The sequence below is a fragment of the Hyla sarda genome, chromosome 4, assembly GCF_029499605.1.
Source record: "Hyla sarda isolate aHylSar1 chromosome 4, aHylSar1.hap1, whole genome shotgun sequence".
In the NCBI taxonomy this organism is placed as follows: Eukaryota; Metazoa; Chordata; class Amphibia; order Anura; family Hylidae; genus Hyla; species Hyla sarda.
The window spans coordinates 27947661-27967270 of record NC_079192.1 but is presented as its reverse complement, the minus strand read 5'-3'; the positions used below and the strand labels follow the sequence as shown (position 1 = coordinate 27967270).

The window sequence follows — 19610 nt, the reverse complement described above, 5'->3', positions numbered from 1 at the left end:
TTCACATTATTCAGGGGCATTTTTACAGCCCTACTTTTCCGGTGCTGCGCTATGTGCATGCGACCAGCATTTTACTTTTGCTTCGGCCGCCTCCACAAGTGAGGTGACTGGAGCGCCGGGGATTCTGTTAGCTGTCGGCTGCGGCTTTTTCTCTCCCCCGGCCGCACTTCAGTTGAAGTTGCGGAAGCACAGGGGGCTTTCATAATGGCCACGGCCGTGGTCCTCTCACGGCTCTTAGCTCGACCCACGATCCTTGCACTATGGCTTTTCAGGGGGTTCATTCTTGCCAATGAGGCTTAGTCTGGTGCTGGTGCTGGCCCTGCCCCCCCCCCCCTTTCTCCTTAGGTTAGCCCTCCCTCTCTCTCTGTCTCTCTGCTCTGAGGGACACCCGAGGTAAGACTGCTCCATTTTCTCTTTAGTCTCACAATGTCCGAACCCAGACCCGACCCCCCGCCACACAGGTCACTGCAGCCCTGGTCACTTATTATGCTTGTGTGGGTTGCAAAACTAAAATGCCTGGTGGTTTTGCTGAACCCACATATGTCCTGCCTGCACGACTACGCGCCCTGCCCCCCCCCCCCCCCCGGTCCTTCTTCCCAGGATGTTCCGCTGGAACATGTGGGCTCTGCTCTACCCTGGAATCGGTTTCCTCCCGCTCTCAGTTGATTTTCAACCTGGCGCAGGTTTCCCGTTCTGTGGTGACTGCACTGGAGAGGTCTTCATTAGGGCAGACCAACAGAGAGGCTCGCTCCCACTCCCCTGATCACACTTTTGGGTGATCTCTCAAGTGCCCTAGGGTGGTCTCCTCGCGTTCCTCTCTGGAATCCGGAACTCGGGACAGGTGCTCTCCTCATAGGTCTCGCTCCTCTTTCCTTGTTTTCCAGGAGCTCACTTGATCTCAAGGTCACTCTCCTGGTCGCCGCCCTAGGTGTCCAGGTCTGCGTACCAGGTCCATTTTGCCTTCATCTAAGGCTGCTTACACCCGCCCCCACTTTCCTGGGGATCTGGAAGATGAGGCATCAGGTTCTCCTTCTGATCCAGAGGACCTAGCCAACGCATCCGCCTTGGTAGACGACTTGGTCTTTGCCATCAGGGACACCTTCCACCTAGACCACCCTGGAACTTCGGACCCAGAAGTTTCCTTTCACCGCTCCTGTCACTCTCCTAAGGTTTTCAGCTCTCATGCTAAATTTGACATCTCACTGAAAACAGCAGGGAAGCATTCTGACAAACGCTTTCAAGGGTCTAAGATGGTTCAGGTGCAATTTCCCTTTGCCCAGTACCTTACTGCAAAATTGACATCTCCACCGTCTGTGGATCCTCCAGTTTCCCATCTGTCGAAATGGACTGCTCTATCTTTGGTGGATGCAGTATCCTTTAAGGATCCGGCGGACAAGAAGATTGAAAATCTGGCTAAATTCGCCTTTGAAGCGGTGGGGTCATCCTTGCTTCCTGCCTTCGCTTCTGCTTGGGTATCCGAAGCCCTTTCTGTCTGGGTTTCTCAGCTCCACCAGGGTATTTTGTCCGGGCCCCCTTTGGAAGACTTGGCAGATCTTGCATTTCAACTCTCCAATGCTGGAGACTATTTGTACTCTACTTCTATGCAGTCTGCCCGTTGTACTGCTTTTGCCACAGGGCGTCCAGATCAGTGCCCTCACAGGATAAGAAGACTCCTTCCTTCAAGGCCCACCCCTCCTGGAAGTCGGATAACCGTTCCGGCCGCTTTGCGGCCAAGTCAGGCAGCCATTAGCCTCCCTCCACCTGAAGGGACATCCCCACCCGAACACTCCTTTCAAGTGGGAGGTCGTTTGTCTCTTTTCCGGGATATTTGGTCTGCCCACATGCAGGACTCTTGGGTCCGAGATGTCATCTCCAACAGCTATTGGATCAAGTTTGCTTCCTTTCCAAGGGATCGCTTTTTTCATTCCCATCCTCCTCGTTCTCCTTCCTTGGTGGCGGCCTTTCGGGTCACGCTTCTGACCCTTCTCGTTCAGAGAGTGATCGTCCCAGTTTCTCCCAAGGAGCATTTTTCGTGTTTCTATTCAAACCTGTTTGTCATCCCCTAGAAAGGGGGTTCCGTCCGCCTGATCCTGGATCTGAAATTCCTCAACCTTCACCTACTCCTCATTTCCATATGGAGTCTCTCTGTTCTGTGGTGGCATCCATGGATCAAGGGGAATTTCTTTCCTCGGTGGATATCCTAGACGCCTACGTTCACATCCCCATTTTACCAGCACATCAGCGCTATCTCGGATTCGCAGTTCTGGAGGGCCATTTTCAGTTTGTGGCCCTTCTTTTTGGCCTGGCCACGGCCCCAAGGGTCTTCACCAAGGTCCTGGTGGCAGTGATCGCCTTCCTGCGGACCCAGGGTGTGTCCGTGATTCCCTGCCTGAACGACCTCCTGGTCAAGGTTCCAACCAGGGCCCAGGATCAAAAGAGTCTCTCTCTCTCACTTCAGACCTTGTCCCGTTTCGACTGGGTGGTCAACCAGGACAAGTCCAACCTGATTCCCACCCAGTCTCTGATCTTCTTGGGACTCCAGTTCAACACAGCGTCTGACCAAATTTGGCTTACGCCGGACAAGCGCCGTGCTCTGTCATCAGGTGTTTGCCTTCTCCGGCATCCTGTTTCAGTTTCCATTCGGTTCTGCAGGGAAGTCCTGGGTCGGATGGTGCAGCCATGCAGCCATGGAAGGCTTTCCCTTCGTTTCATTATCGACTTCTTCAAATTTCTCTTCTGTCCTGGTGGGACAAGTCTCCGCTATCCCTCGAGCGCAGGATCAGTCTTCCTCCCAGGACTTTCCAGTCTCTCCTGTGGTGGCTTCGGTCCCCTCTTCTTCATCAGGTGGCGATCCTTTCTGCCCCTCCACTGGCAAGTCATCATGACGGATGCCAGTCTCAGCGTTTGGGGGGGGGGAGTCTTCTGGGACCGGACGGTCCAGGGCCATCGGACAACTCCACGGCTGTGGCATATGTCAATCCCCAGGGCGGTACTCGCAGCCCTGCAGAGATGGCCAAGGTCTCCAGTATCCTTCTCTGGGCGGGATCCAGCGTTCCCCCCATCTCGGTGATTCACTTTCCGGGAGTGGAAAATTGGGAAGCAGACTTCTTCAGTCACTCCTCGGCCGACCCAGGCGAGTGGTCTCTTCTTCCAGAGGTGTTTGCGGAGATCTGCAACCTCTGGGGCATTCCGGACGTGGACCTCTTTGCGTCCCGCCACAACCAGAAAGTTCCTCCCTTCGTCGCAAAGTCCCGGAATCCCCTAGCCCTAGATGCCCTAGCGATTCCCTGGTTGCACTCGCCCTCCTTATCTCTTCCCTCCTCTTCCTATCCTTCCCAGGGTCCTGAGGAAGCTCAAAGCAGAGGGCGTCCCGCCATTCTTGCTCCAGACTGGTCCAGGCAAGCGTGGTACGCCGACGTGTTTCGACTAGTGGATGACATGCCACTGCGTCTCCCAGTTCATCCTGTCCTGCTCTCTCAGGGTCCCCTTTACCATCCCAATTTATTGTCGCTGCATTTGACGGTATGACGGTTGAGACCGCGGTTCTGAGGGCCAGGGGGTTCTCTTCCCAAGTGATCCACAAAAGTCCTACTTTTGATGGTGTGAATCTCACTCCTTCTCTCCAGTTGTGTTCTCCCTCCCATCAACTTCTTTCCTTTTTACAGCGCTTGGCTCTCAGTTCCCAAAAGGGTCAGGTTTCGGCTCTCTCCATCTTCTTTCAGCGTCCCCTGGAGTCCGATCCTCACGTCCAGACTTTTCTGCATGGTGTTGCTCATGTGGCCCCGCCTTATAGATTCCCAACCTCCCTTTGGGATCTGAATCTGGTTCTCAGTGCCTTACAGGGTACTCCCTTCGAACCTCTCTGGGATGTTCCTCTTAGTATTCTTTCCTGGAAAGTGGCCTTCCTCGTGGTGATCACTTCTATTAGGAAAGTTTTGGAGCTTGCAGCTCTCTCCTGTCCTTCTCCCTCCCTGATCTTACACCAGGGCAAGGTTGTTTTTCATCGGGTCCCGTCCTTTTTGCCTAAGATGGTCTCCGCCTTTCACCTAAATAGGACATCGTCCTTCCTTTTTGTCCTGCTTCATCTCATCCCAAAGCACGTTTGCTTCATGGTCTTGATGTGGTACGGGTGGTTCGGGTTTACCTTTTAGTAATTTCTTCATTTCGCCAGTGTGACTCCTTCTTTGTGCTTAAGAGGGTCGTCATAAGGGGCTTCCTCCTTCAAAGGCGACCACTTCGCAGTGTATCCGTTCTACCATTTCGGAAGCTTATCGTTGCAAGGGGAAGACTCCTCCTTTCAGGGTCTCAGCTCATTCCACTAATTCTGTTGGGGCCTCCTGGGCTCTCTGCAACAGGGCTTCGGCCTTGCAAATTTGTAAGGCGGCCACCTGGTCGTCCTTACACACGTTTACGCAGTTTTTCCACAGCACGTCACAGTTTTGCGTCATAGCACGACGCTTCTTCCGGCCAACTAGTCGCCTCCTAGTCGCCTCCTGTGGTGAGTGACTTTTTATCCTGTCATCCACTGTTGGTGTAAATAAATGGATACGATTCTTGCATCTAATTGGGTGAGTGCGACTTCTGTTTTCTTGTTACATTTTGGACTGTTTTTGTCTTGCCTGTCGATCCTCTCCTGCTGGTTTGGGACTAAACTGATTAGCTCAGGTGCCTGTGGGTGGGTAAATCCTGCTGGGAGGGGCCCACTTTCTTTTGTTGCCTAGTGTCAAGCCTCCTAGTTGCAATAGCATATGCCCACAGTTTCTGTGTCCTCCAATTAATCCTCCGAGAAAGAGATTTTATGGTAAGCATAAAAATCTACTTTTTTGGCTTTCTCCATACTTTCCTTAGTCTCTAACTTCTCAAATTTTCTTTCGCATCAAAAACTCCCCAACAGTTAGAACCTCCTATGACAGAAAACAGTCATGACACACAAAAAGAACTTGCTTTCTTCAGCAGTGCTTTAGGTCTGCTTAACATCTGTGGAGGGACACTAACACATCAGTGGACTTCCTACACTAAAGACTAATACTTAAAACCCTGCCCCTTATTTCGCCAAAGAAACCTACTTCACCTCCCTTATCTCCTCTCCAACAAACCAAAATGACTTTTATTACTTTCAACGTACCTCTGTGCTGAATATTTGGCCTCCTATTTCAAAACTAAAATTGATAACATCCACCATGAAATCCTGTCCCATTTCCTTAGGATTACTGACTCTATTCACTGCTACATCTCTTCTTCATCAAGTCTTTAGGCTCCTCTCCTCTTGAACTCTACCTGCACTATTGACCTTTTTCCCTCATACCTCATCCAGTCTCTCTCCCCTGCCATCACCATTCACATAACTAAAATTTTTAACTTCTTCCTTTCCTCTTTCCTTCTTGAAACCTTCTGCCTTAACCCCATTACTCAAATAATAAAAACATCTCTGGGCCGGTCTCTAATTTCCCAGTCATCGCCAAACTGCTGGAATGTTTGGTTTATTCCCGCCTGATTGGGATTGGTGAGGGAAACCTTCGAGAACCGCGCACTGACCCATTAAATTACAGCTAGTGCTTGCAGATAATACTGCCATAGAGTACCCACATAACTCTTCCATATATTTCCCACCTAATATTGGCATTTGGATTTTAATTCAAACTGGAATTCAGTGTCCAATAAATTCTGCAATACAAAAATAATTAATAGGTAGTGGAGGTTTACATAATCCACTCTCATCTCACGCTGGGTGGGTCAATATCCAGTCTAGGTAAACTAGGTTCATATCCTAGACTCCCTGGCAAGTACTGTATGTAGTTTTTGTTTGATGGTTGGTTGACTTGACCATTTACATAAAGATTTAGAAATACAACTTTACTAATTGGAACCCATTTGATTTGCATGTCATTCATTTGGGTACAACTGTTAATATTCCTGGATTTTTCAGATGTTATTTCTATGTTTAAAGTGAATGTTTCCCATACTTACAGCTTAAAAAAGGAGTGGACAGATACATCTCCAACTTCGAAATCAATAAGGGCGCATTTGATAAGGGCACTTTGATTCTGTACATTGACCGGGTAAGAAGTTTTTTGTTTTTGGGATCAGCCATAGTGGGAGCCTTTCTGTAAGAAGGAACCTCTAGTCTTGTCCATTGAAGGAATCTTGGGAGACAAACTGTACCTCAATAGCTTCCTTAAAGGAGTGGTCCAGTGGTGAACAACTTATCCCCTATCCTAAGGATAGGGGATAAGTTGCAGATCGCAGGGGGTCCGATCGCTGGGGCCCCCGCGATCTCCTGTACAGGGCCCCGACAGCCTGCGGTAAGGGGGCATGTCGACCTCCGCACGAAGCGGCGGCCGACACTCCCCCTCAATACAACTCTATGGCAGAGCCGGAGCGCTGCCTTCGGCAATCTCCGACTCTGCCATAGCGATGTATTGAGGGGGCGTGTCGGCCGCCGCTTCGTGCGGTGGTCGACACCCGCTATCTGGCTGGAGAGCCTGGCCCCCAAACAGAGAGATCGCAGGGGGCTCCAGTGGTCGGACCCCCTGTGATCTCAAACTTATCCCCTATCCTTAGGATAGGGGATACGTTTTTCACCACTGGACTACCCCTTTAAGTTGTAGAAGGGTATATAGCCATAGATTGTCTTCATGAGACAACACCTTCAGAATTGAGAATGGTTGCTGATTTTTTTTTTAAGAGATCCTAGAAGGCTCTTTCATTATCCCTTTTTAGTTAAAAGGACAAGATGATCAGAGGGTATTCTGCCATTGGGACTCTTGGGAATGAGCTGTAATCTGAGGGGAAATTTGTATGTGAGTGTTCAGAATTCCCTAGTAGGGTATTTGATGTTGGGTCATATCAAGCCACCCACCATTCTAAGCTACCGTTTGTAACACAGAAGCCTTAATCAGGGCAATATTCTTAATGGGTAGGGTTGGTGGAGGTGTCATTACTTGGTATTTTGCCTATAATAAACAAGAGATCTATTTTTTTGCTGGATTGGCTGTAATCTATTGTGATAAGATAGGAAACAGCATTGTAGTAGAGAAATTATTTTTGAAAAAGTGTTTTATCAACCATAAATAACTGTAGTAGTCAGTCCTCAACCATCCATCCATTATTCATTTTTTAATTGTGTTTTAATCATGTGTTTTAATAATTATTATGTTATTAGATTTCCCACACAGAGGATGAATGTCTGAAATTCAACCTTCATCAGTACTTTGAAGTAGGACTTATTCAGCCTGGCTCTGTCACAGTTTATGACTACTACTCTCCAGGTAAGATCTTAGCCACAATAACCTCTTTAACTACTAGTGAAATGGAAAAAAGGAAAATTTTCCTTTTAACACAATTGTTCACCATTTTAACTCAAATCATCGAACAACCAAAACTTTTTAAAACAGTGTTCTTAAAGGGCCACAGTTTGTTCCAAATGCTGAGCAGCGGAGTACTCCTTTAAGTGTCAGTAAACAACTTAAAGGGGTACTCCGGCCCTGAGATAAGATGTCTCACCGCGGGGGTCCCGCCACTGAGGACCCCCGCAATCTTGTATTTGCCACCCACCTGTTTGAGCTGCACGCCGCGGTGCCAGCTCACAAACAGCAGGGTGGCAACCACAGGTCCGGAGTATCATGACGTCACGACCCCATGTGACATCACCGCCGACGTGACGGCCGTAACGTCACCCCCCCCCCGTTATGCAAGTCTATGTGAGGGGGAGTGATGGCCGCCACGCCCCCTCCCATAGACTTGCATAGCGGGGGCGGGGTGTGAAGTCACCATACTCCAGCCCCGTGGTCGCCACCCGGCTGTTTGTGAGCTGGCCCCGCGGCGTGCAGCTCAAACAGGTGGGTGGCGAATACAAGATTGCGGGGGTCCCCTATGGATAGGTGATACGATGTCTCAGGGCCAAAATGTTGTCACCTCATACAAAGATTAACCAAGCTCAAGCACTCAACTCTGCAAAAAGTTCTATTGATTCACAGATTTTTTTTTTTTTTTATGATTTCTTTTTTTTTTTCACCTAACAGAAAACCGTTGCACTAAATTTTACCACTTGGAGGAAGGCAGCAAACTTCTGGGCAGAATCTGTAAAGGAGACGTGTGCCGCTGTGCAGAAGGTAACAAGGGCCATAACAATCATGTAAAATGACTTTATAGCGTCTATAATTTTATTAAATTGGAAGAGTAGTCGGTTGATACAGTGTACATTTACATGTTTTGTTCTTTCCTATCCTATATAAGGCTTCCTAGTCTACCCAATGAGACACATAATGCCCTCAAAAACAATAATTCTGTTTAGAATTTGAAATTCAAATTTTAAAAATGAAAAATTTCCTAGAAGTCTTTTTAGTACATGCAAATAATCTATTCGCTATCCCTTGAATTTTGTAGAGAATTGCTTTATGCAGCAACAGCTGGAAGGTGTAGATGCTCTTGTCCGATTAGAAAAGGCTTGTGAAGCTGGTGTGGATTATGGTGAGATCACTAGTATAATTTTATTATTATTTGGTTATATATTTATTCTGAATCAAACTGTATTCTATATTTATGAAAGGTGCCAAATCTGTAATGAGACTCCCATCCCTTTTTACTCCCCCCCTCCCCCAACCCGTTGTTTTTCATTATGGTTACATATTTTTTCTTACAATCAAACTGTATTAGATATTTATGAATGGTACCAAATTGCTAAATCTTGTGATTAAAAGGGTACTACGGGGGAAAAGATATTCAAATCAACTGGTGCCTGAAAGTTATACAGATCTGTGAATGACTTTTACATAAAAATCTTATCAGCTGTATGCTCCAGAGGAAGTTGTGTAGATCTTTTAAGTCTGTCCACAGTGCTCTCTGCTGCCACCTCTTGCCATGTCTGGAGAGGTTCACTATGGGCATCTGCTCCTGCTCCATTTAAAGTATAAAAGCCTTTATGTATAGCTCTTGTGGTGTATATGAAATATTATGTAAAGTTCATAGACTCCTGTGAACTGATTTCACGTATTTCATTTCTAGTCTATAAGACAACACTGACCGCCATTGAGAAGGCTGATAACTATGACACCTATGTGATGACAGTTCAGACAGTCATTAAGGAAGGTAAGTTATGCATTGTGCCTTTATGTAGTAATATATCTGTGTACACAATGAATATATCTGTATGTATAAAAAAATATAAGGGGACAAACCCATAGGAAGTGCTCTTAAAACATAACTTTTATTAGTTTATTAAAATACACCAATAGTTGTGACCCATTAAAAGTGGATTAAATATGCACAATGTACCAATATATATATAGCCCAACGTGTTTCAACTGCGTTTTGCATTTTCCTCAGGGAAACAACTATAGAGGCACAATAACTTATGCGGTCATGTGATAGACCAATAAGTCCACAATGAGATATACGCTGTAATAGCAATAAATGAAGGGTCATTGATGTTGCTCATAGAGAATTATTATGTGCATAACATGCTGACAGTTAAATATTGTTCCATGTTATAGTCTAATGAGAATACTGTAGCAACAGTTACCAGGCTACTAGCGCTCTCAGTAAAAGTTATGTTTTAAGAGCACTTCCTATGGGTTTATCCCCTTACATTGTTTCTATTTTTGCTGGGAAGCATATTTAAGTCTCAGACCGACTGTAGGGTCGATACAAAACTACAGAAATCTTATTTCTCTATCGGCTCCATTGGGGGACACAGACCATGGGTGTATGCTGCTGTCACTAGGAGGCTCGACACTATAGCAACAAGAGAAGTCGGCTCCTCCCAGCAGGGTATACCCGCCCACAGGCACCTGAGGTAATCAGTTTTAGCTTAGTGTCTTAAAGGAGTAGTCCAGTGGTGACCCAATGGTGAACAACTTATCCCCTATTCTAAGGATAGGGGATAAGTTTGAGATCGCGGGGGGTCCCACCGCTGGGGCCCCCTGCGATCTCCTCTATGGAGCCCCGACAGCCCGCGGGAAGGGGGGGGTGTCGACCTCCGCACGAAGCGGCGGCCGACACGCCCCTCAATACAACTCTATGGCAGAGCCGAAGCACTGCCTTCGTCAATCTCCGGCTCTGCCATAGAGGTGTAATGAAGGGGCGAGTCGGCCTCCGCTTCGTGCGGAGGTTGACACCCGCTATCTGGCCGGAGAGCCTGGCCCCCGTACAGAGAGATCGCAGGGGGCCCCAGCGGTGGGACCCCCCGCGATCTCAAACTTATCCCCTAGGGGATACGTTTTTCACCACTGGACTACCCCTTTAAGAAGGTGGACATGGTCTGGAGTTCTCTCCAGACCAGGTCTTATGTTTTATTATTTTGCTAGTTAGGGATGTGTTAGTTTTGTATTCCTTTTTCTTTCATGTTTTAAGGTGGGGATTCAGGAACTGCGGCTCACTGTCTCCCCATTGCGATTGAGGGGGCACAGACTTTGTGTGTATGCGCTGTTTACCATCTCTCGCCAATGGTCAGCGCCTGGGGTTGTACCTCATGGGTCCGGGTCCCCCTATTTCCCTGCTCGCCTCGCTCGCACATGGTAGCTCGGCATGATGCAGGTGACAGAAAGCTGACTAAAGACCTCATAGAAGACTTCATTAGGTAAGTTCTTCTGACTGAGGTGAGTATATTCCCTTTCTCCTAGGTACAGCTTTGCAACCTCTGGAGACCCTCACTTTTTTCCCACTTTTTCTCAGGGGCTGGCCTGGACAGGGGGTGTTTTTATATTTATTGCTGGGGTGAGCAGGAGCATTTTTGGACTGGGGCTTTATTCAGAGGGCACTATACTTTTCACTCCTGAACGATGTGTGTGTGTGGTGTGTGTGTTTCTTTAAGTGGCTGACAGCCGCAGCGTTTTTACTATGCGGGCGCATGAAGCGCCGGCTTACTTTCGCTTTCGGCAGCAGTCTCGCTCGCTTCCCCGCAAGCGCATATGCGAATGACATGTGCGCTCGGGGAGAGGAGCGGGCGTGGGTGCCATTACTGACCTTCTTGTCAGAAGCTGAGGGCACTATAGCTCTGCCCCCTCTGTTGTTGGGGCTTCTAAGAGGTGCGAATTAGCCTCCAATCAGCGCTGTGCGAGCGTTGTGAGAGACAGGGGCCAATCAGCAGTGCCCCTGCTCCTGGCCCGCCCCTTTTTTACTATTGGCCAGCATTTCTTCCTTCTTTGTCTACACTAGAACGGAGTTCTCCTCACAGCAGCTGCCCTGGGGTCACAGACTTGGGCTGCACAGACAACTGGAGCATTAGTTCATAATTTTGTCTGTAAAAGCTGTAATTCCAAAATGCCTGGTTCTGCTGAACCCATTTGCTCCCTCTAAACAGTTAACTGGAGTGTTAGCCACTCATTACATCTGTAAAAGCTGTATCTCAAAAATGTCTGGTTCTGCTGAACCACTTGTTCTGCCTGCTCCACTGCTCCCCCAGACCCCCCGGTGGGTTCAGCCGCCCCTCCAGCCTGGGTTCTCTCCCTCCCCCAGTCTATATCCAACTTGGCTCAGGTCTCCCGTTATGTGGTGACTGCATTGGAGAGGCCCTCCGGAGGGTCCCACTCTCCTCCTATACTGATGATCTCGCAGCTTCATGGGGGTGTTTTTCATCTGACTCATCCTCCGAGTTTTCTGGCAGGCACAGGCACTAGCCTCACAGGCATCGCTTAGTTACTCCGCCCTGTAGCAAGCGTCGCTCCCCTAGAGGACGCTCCCATGGTGTCCGCTCTGGCTCTCCAGACCTACGTACCTGGTCAGTCTCCCCCTTTTCCAGGGCCTCCTCACACGTTCCCATTCACCTGGGGAACTTGTGGATGCAGTTTCCGATTCGGCCTCTGATTCAGAGGACCACACAGATATGTCGGACATGGTGCACTCATTGGTCTTGGTCACAAGAGACACCTTCCATCTAGAGGACCCAGGAACTTCGGACGTGGCTCCAGAAGTTTCCTTTAATCGTGCCCAACCTCCAGGGATGCCTCACCTCGTTCCCATTCTCCCGGAGAATTTGTTGATGAGGTTTCCGATTCGGTCTCCGACTCAGAGGACCACATGGATATGCCTGATGTGGTGTACTCATTGGTTTCGGCCATAAGAGACACCTTCCATCTAAAGGACCCAGGAACTTCGGACATGGCTCCAGAAGTCTCTTTTTCTTCGTGCCCGACCGGCACCCAAGACCTTCAGTTCTCACGCTGAATTTTACGCCCTGCTGGTATCCGCCTGGAGGCACCCTGACAAAAAGTTTCAGGAAACTTAGAAGGTTCAAGCGCGGTATCCCTCATTGCTCGGTGGACCTCCTCTCCAACTGTGGATCTGCCGGTCTCCCGCCTCTCTAAGGCGTCTACCAGGCCTTTAGCTGATGCGGCGGCCTTCAAGATCCAGCCGACATGAAGGTGGAGACTTTGGCAAACTTTGCCTTGAGACAGCAGGATCTTCCTGCTTTTGCTTCGGCCTGGGGGTCAAGGGCCCTTTCAGTATGGTCTCCCAACTTCGCCAGGGTAAACTTCAAGATCCCTCTGGAGGATTTATTTAATCTTGCTCCCGATGCTCCACAGCTGGAGATTTTCTGTTCCATGCGCAGCCACTCTGCTGCCTTTGCCACAAGCTACCTGGTAGCCACCGTCTCTCCATGTGGCTTAAAGCCTGGAATGTGAATGCCGCCTTCAGGAAGTGAGGAAAAGAGTTCTTTATTACATCTGGATACGGCTCACAGAACTGCTTTCCGTCGTAAGTCCTCCTTTGGGTTCTGCGGACCTTTGGTGCCACCACAGGGTACTAACAAAGGGTCCAGCCGGGCGCCTTCACGGGAAGAGGGCTTCCTCCTTCCGGACCTGTCCCTCCTGGAGGTTGGCTATCCGTTCAGGCCGTTTTGCGGCCCCATCAGGCACCCCAAGGCCTTCCTTGATCTGATGGGTCGCCCCCAACCGCCGACCTTTCTCGGGTGGTTGGTCGCCTCTTATTCTTCCGGGATGCCTGGACTACGCACATTCATTGTCCCGATTCCTTCAGGGGAACGTTTTTGAGGTTTATTCCAACCTCTTTGTGGTCCCCAAGAAAGGAATTTCTGTTTGCCCAATCTTGGTTCTCGAGTATCTCAGCCAGCATCTTCTGCTTCCCATCCCAAATGGAGTCTCTCCGTTTGGTGCTGGCGTCCCTGGTTCATGGGGAATTTTCGTTCCTCGGTGGACATCAAGGATGCCTGCCACATCTCATTGTTCCGGTCATCAGTGGTACCTCCGCTTTGCAGTTCCGGACGGTCATTTTCTATTGTGGCTCTCCATTTCCGTCTGGCCACTTCTCCGCGGACCTTTAACAAAGTCCCGGCGCCTGTGATACCCCCTTTTACGGACAACAGTTGTTTCCGTGATTCCTTACTTGGATGACCTTCTGATCAGAGTTCCAGCCAGGGCCCAGATCCTGGTGAGTCTTAGTCTCAACCTCCAGACCTTGTCTCTCTTCGGTTGGATGGTCATTCAGGACAAGTCCAACCGCTTTCCTGGGGCTCCAGTTCGACGCGGCCTCTGCCCGCTTTCAACTCTGCCAACCATTTGGCTGACTCTCTTATCAAGAGTCCGATGACTTCGGCACCCTGCTCCAGTTTCCATTCGCTTTTGCATGGATGTCCTGGGTCGGTTAGCGGCCATTTGCCCAGTTTCATCACCGACCTCTTCAATTGGTGATTCTCTTTCGGTGGGACAGGTCTCCATTGTCACTTGACAGTCTTGTCGGCCCCCTCTATGGTGGCTTTGTTTCCCCCCTGCTTTTTAGGGGGCGCTCCTTCCTGCCCCTCCCTGCCAGTCTGTCGGGCTGGGGAAGTGTTTTCATGGACTGGCCGTTCTGGGGCCTTGGTCCCTCGAGAAGCCCTTTTCCCCTTCAACATGTTGGGGCCTAGGGCAATCTTTTCTTTGCTTGGGAAATTCCCTTCTGGGCAGAACTCAGGTTTCCGGCCATCTCAGCGCTTTTCATTCCGGGCGTTTCTGTGATGTGGTCTTTCTCAGCCGGTCCTCAGCCGTCCAAAGCGAGTAGTCCCTACATCCGATGGTGTTTGCAGTGATCTGCAACCTCTGGGGCGCTCCAGGCGTGGACCTCTGCACGTCCCGCCACAACCAAGCGTTCCTCTTTCTTGGTAGGGCTTTGCCCTACCTTATCTGTTTATTGGTCGGGCTTTGCCCTACCTTATCTGTTTCCTCCCCTTCCTCTCTTTTCAGGGTCCTGAGGAAACTCACAGCAGAGGGCGTTCCCGCCATTCTCGTGGCCCAGACTGGCCCCGGCGGACGAGGTACGTCGTCGTGGTCAGGCTCCTGTACTACTTACCTCTGCACCTTCCCTATTTACCGTCTCTGCTTTTGACGGCGTGGCGGTTGAGACAGCGGTTCTGAGGACCCATGGTTTCTCTTCCCAAGTGGTTCACACCATGCTGAGGGCTCACAAGCCTTCCTCTGCAAAGATTTACCACCATACCTGGTGGTCTTATTTCTGTTGGTGTGAAACACAGCCTTTTTCTCCGGTCGTGGTTGGCTTTCGGCCGTTTCCATTATTTTTCAACGTTCTTTGGCGTTCAATTATCATGTCCGAACCTAGTTCAGGGAGTGGCACAAGCTGCCCCTCCTTATCAGTCCCCTTTTTTCCCTTGGAACTTACACTTGGTCTTAGGTGCTCTGCAGGACCCCCCTTTTGACCCTCTCAGGGACATTTCTCTTCGCCTCCTTCCCAGGAAGGTGGCATTCCTTATTGCTCTTACCTCTGTTAGGAGGGTGTCAGAGCTGGTAACTCTCTCCTGCCATTCTCCCTTCCTGGTGGTATACTATATAATAATATAAGTTGTTTTCCGTCCAGGTCCGTCCTTCTTACCTGAGATGGTTTTTGACTTTTTCATCTCAATGAGAACATCGTCCTACCGTCCTCTTGTCCGGCCCCTTCTCATCCCTGGAATCGTTTGTTCCACTTCCTGGTTGTGGTGAGGGCTGTTCGGACTTATCTCTCAGTCACTCTTTCCTTTCGGCTGTGTGATCCCCTTTTTTGTTTTTCCGGAAGGTCGTTGTTTAGGGCAACCTGCTTCTACGACCACCATTTTTCGGTGCATCCGGTCTGCTCTTTTTGGGAGCTTACCGCTGCAAGGGGAAGATCCCACCCTTCAGGGGTTTGGCTCATTCCACCAGTTTTTCGGGGAATCCTGGGCCCTCTGCTACGTGGCTTTGCCTTGCAGTTCTGTAAAGCATCCGCATGGTCGTCTTTGTACACTTTCACAAGGTGCTACCAGATTCATGCCTTTGCATCAGTTGATGCTACTCTGGGCTGTAAGATGTTGCAGACGGCTGTGGTCCAACCGTCCACCTGTCTGATTTCTTACCCACCCAAGGGATGGCTTTGGTACGTCCCATGGTCTGTGTCCCCCAATGGAGCCGATAGAGAAAAGGAAATTTTTTATGCTGACCGTAAAATCTCTTTCTCGAAGGATCCATTGGGGGACACAGCTCCCCCCCCTTTTTTCTGGTTTTCCTATTTCAGTTATCTGTCCAAAGGTGTGTTCAGTTGCCTTTTCTTCTGATTGCTCGGACAGTTTGTGGTTTTCTCTTGACCTGTCGGTCTTCTGCTATTGCTCTGGGATTAAAACTGATTACCTCAGGTGCCTGTGGGCGGGTATACCCTGCTGCCAGGAGCCGACTTCTCTTGTTGCCATAGTGTCGAGCCTCCTAGTGACAGCGGCATACACCCATGGTCTATGTCCCCCAATGGATCCTTCAAGAAAGAGATTTTACAGTAAGCATAAAAAATCTCCTTAATCTCCTTATCTGTATGTATACATCATGAGACACGGTTCTGGTCTGCATTTTGTCTCCCCCCTCCTCTCCCTATGGTTCTGCAATAGAAAAAAAATACAAATAACCTTTGTTTTTGTTATTTATATTAGTATTATGCTCCTATGCCATATACTAGAGGTCAAATTACTTTTAAATTCAACTTTTACATAATACTGTATTTAAATTTTCTGTTTCCAGGTACGGATATAGTTGTTGCAAATGAGAAGCGGAATTTTATTAGTCATTCCAAATGTAGAAAAGCCTTAAACTTGGAGATAGGCCGAGACTATGTGATCTGGGGAGTGATCAAAGATCTGTGGAACACCGGTTCTGGGTAAGTGACAATAAATAAGACTTTGATTATGTATAAGATTTAGCATCTATTTATTTTTATGGATTGCAACCATTTGTGGGGGTCATATCACCTTATGATTTAAGCATTACTTGTGACGTTCCATTCATGCACGGAAGGCTCTAACTTTCTGAGCTTGGTATGAACTAAACATCACATGACTCATTGGGAAGGTCAGTGAGTTCTGCTGAGCATGAGCAGGCAGCAATTTCCTCTGCCCTGTATGTGTGGAGCAGCATCACAAACATTACCGACACTCAGGGGAGTGGTGGGATGAATTGTACGGCTAGGTTCAGACTACGGAATCACCAGGCAGAAAATTTCCGCCCTGAGATTCCGAGTGTGGCCAGCACCAGCTGAATCAGTCGGCGCTAGGACCGTGCGGACACTGCAGTATCCAATAGACTGCAATGTGTTCCGCGCAGATTTCCGCCTGAAGAAAGCGAAAAGCCATTCTTCAGGCGGAAATTTCCAAGCGGATTTTCCGTTCACAAATTCCGCTTCACAAATTCCGAAATGTCAATTTGTGAAGGGAAACCCATTCACTAAACTATACATTTTAGCAAGTGAAATATCCGCCTGCAATTTCAAAGCAGAATTACAGGCGGAAATTCCGTAGTCTGAACCTAGCCTAAGATGTGAACTGCATGCTAGGTATGCACTCTCCCAATTTTCAGGAGTGGGCAGAGACTTAAAACAGCCATAGCTGTTATTAACATCCCTGCATGGCCACTGCATCACTCCTGCATCTTTTATTTCCTGGTACCCAAAAAAATTACTTAAAGCTGCCTATGTGCATCCCTTTATCCAAACTGTGTAAAAATGCTCCAAAAATGGCAATGTTTAAAGGGGTATTCCTGGAAAAAACTTTTTTTAATATATCAACTGGCTCCAGAAAGAAACAGATTTGTAAATTACTTCTATTAAAAAATCTTAAAGGGGTAGTCCAGTGGTGAAAAACGTATCCCCTATACTAAGGATAGGGGATAAGTTTGAGATTGCGGGTAGTCCGACCGCTGGGGCCCCCTGCGATCTCTCTGTACAGGGCCCAGGCTCTCCGGCCAGATAGCGGGTGTCGACCTCCGCACGAAGCGGCGGCCGACATGTCCCCTCAATACATCTCTATGGCAGAGCCGGAGATTGCCCAAGGCAGCGCTTCGGCTCTGCCATAGAGTTGTATTGAGGGGGCGTGTCGGCCGCCGCTTCGTGCGGAGGTCAACACGCCCCCTTCCCGTGGGCTGTCGGGGCTCCGTACAGGAGATCGCAGGGGGCCCCAGCGGTCGGACCCCCCGCGATCTCAAACTTATCCCCTATCCTTAGGATAGGGGATAAGTTGTTCACCACTGGGTTCACCACTGGACTACTCCTATAATCCTTTCAATAAATATCAGCTGCTGAAGTTGAGTTGTTGTTTTCTGTCTGGCAACAGTGCTCTCTGCTGACATCTCTGCTTGTCTCGGGAACTGCACAGAGTAGAAGAGGTTTGCTATGGGGATTTGCTTCTAAACTGGGCGGTTCCCGAGACACGTGTCATCAGAGAGAACTTAGACAGAAAAGAACAACTCAACTTCAGCAGCTCATAAGTACTTAAAGGATTAAGATTTTTTAATAGAAGATTTACAAATCTGTTTACCTTTCTGGAGCCAGTTGATGTATAAAAAAAAATTTTTCCTGGATAACCCCTTTAAACACACATTGCGTTTTTAATGACATTTTTACTCTCTTATAGACTTCAATGTGAATTTTTTTTAAGATTTCTGAGAAAAAAACACCATTGCATCAATATGGCCAATTGTATCACTGTGGCCAAAAATGCAGAAAAAACACCAATAAAAAAAAAAAAATGTGGAAACCTAGCTTTACCCACATATTATGGTTATGTCCTACATTGATCATTTTACCTATTTGGTTCCCTTACAGACATGCCTACATAATAACCAGGGACACATGGATTGAGATGTGGCCAAATGATCGGGAATGCCAGGAGCCTGAGTACGCTGAACTCTGTGAAGAATTCTTTCAGTTTTCAGATGAGCTGGAGTTCCGTGGCTGTATCAGATAAATTTCCTTTCCCTGTATACAGAGCTGTATTTACCATTAGGCACCGTGGGCCTGTGACTTGGGCAGCAGTATTGAGAGGGTCAGCAGTTTGGGAAAAAGAAAAAAGATGATAAATACTTTTACTGTAGCTGTTGCCACCATGCTGCAGCCAGAAGAAAAAAAAAATATTTCCCCAATTGGGTTGAATTTTACCTGCAAATTTGCAGCCACTCATTATATTGTGGATGGTGAAACTGCAACAAAATCCACATGTAACACATTTGCTTTTTGCGGCCTAAAAAAAAGATCTGAATGAAAAAATTCCAACGCTTGTGGAATCACCCTAATGGGGTGTATTCAGTCCGAGTGCTTAGGGCAGTACAAGCTATAAATACAACCATGTCTGTAAATCCCTATTTTTTATATTCTTTTCGCATAAACTTTGCATAAATGAACGAATAAATGTTTTTCCGGTCCAATGGTTTAATGTTACTTATTACATTATTCATGAACTAAATTTGCACAGTACATGTCTAAATTTAGGCAAATGAAGACCACTGGTGATCTTATTGGATCCGCATATACAAATACAAATGATCTGTTTATGGTATAAAAAAGAGGAATCCAGGTTACAATGATTCCCTCATTGACCGAACGAAGTGTGGCCTACTGTTAAGATTGATTTTGTCTGTGTACGTTCTGTGATAACTTGAAAACGCCTGGTAAATTTGTCTCAAATCAATTATAATAACATGCACAATAGAAGTATATAAATCAGCTCAACCCAAGCCCACCAAATTGAGCACGGAGCAGGGTGCGGAATGCACCCAAGTCTTGTAAACAGAAAAATATGAAGAACTCCAGCTTGGTGCAGATCAATGTGCCATCTTTATTCACTCAAAGCTACATGGATCACAGGTAAAACAAGATGTGACGCATTTCGGCAAGGTGCTGGCACCTGGCCGAAACGCGTCACATCCTGTTTTACCTGTGATCCATGTAGCTTTGAGTGAATAAAGATAGCTCATTGATCTGCACCGAGCTGGATTCCTTCACATTTTCCAATTATAATAACATGCACAATAGAAGTAAATATATCAGCTCACCCCAAGCCCACCAAATTGAGCACGGAGCAGGGTGCTGACTGCACCCAAGTCTTGTAAACTGAAAAATATGAAGAACTCCAGCTCGGTGCAGATCAATGTGCCATCTTTATTCACTCAAAGCTACATGGATCACAGGTAAAACAGGATGTGACGCGTTTTGGCCAGGTGCCAATTCCACAGCAAAGTGAGCACAGCTTTGATCTGTGGGCTCATCTCAGGGACCTCCTTTCTATTCCTGCATAGGCAGAGGTTTAAAGGGGTACTCCGGTGGAGAAAAAAAAATTTAATCAACTGGTGCCAGAAAGTTAAATAGATTTGAAAATGACTTCTATTAAAAAATCTTAA

At 47.9% G+C, this 19610-nt stretch overlaps 1 protein-coding gene across 2 annotated transcripts in view; it reads left to right on the top strand.

Annotated features, from left to right (window-relative positions):
* Window positions 1-18629, top strand: part of LOC130367668 (complement C3-like) — a 126399-nt gene extending 107770 nt beyond the window's left edge. For both annotated transcript variants that reach the window (XM_056570242.1, XM_056570243.1), the window contains 7 exons: window positions 5970-6059; window positions 7163-7268; window positions 8022-8111; window positions 8386-8469; window positions 9004-9087; window positions 15966-16101; window positions 18040-18629. In XM_056570242.1, coding sequence (XP_056426217.1) covers window positions 5970-6059; window positions 7163-7268; window positions 8022-8111; window positions 8386-8469; window positions 9004-9087; window positions 15966-16101; window positions 18040-18181 — 732 coding nt within the window. In that variant the 3' untranslated portion in view covers window positions 18182-18629. The remainder of the gene's footprint in view (window positions 1-5969; window positions 6060-7162; window positions 7269-8021; window positions 8112-8385; window positions 8470-9003; window positions 9088-15965; window positions 16102-18039) is intronic.
* The last annotated feature ends 981 nt before the right edge of the window (window positions 18630-19610 follow it).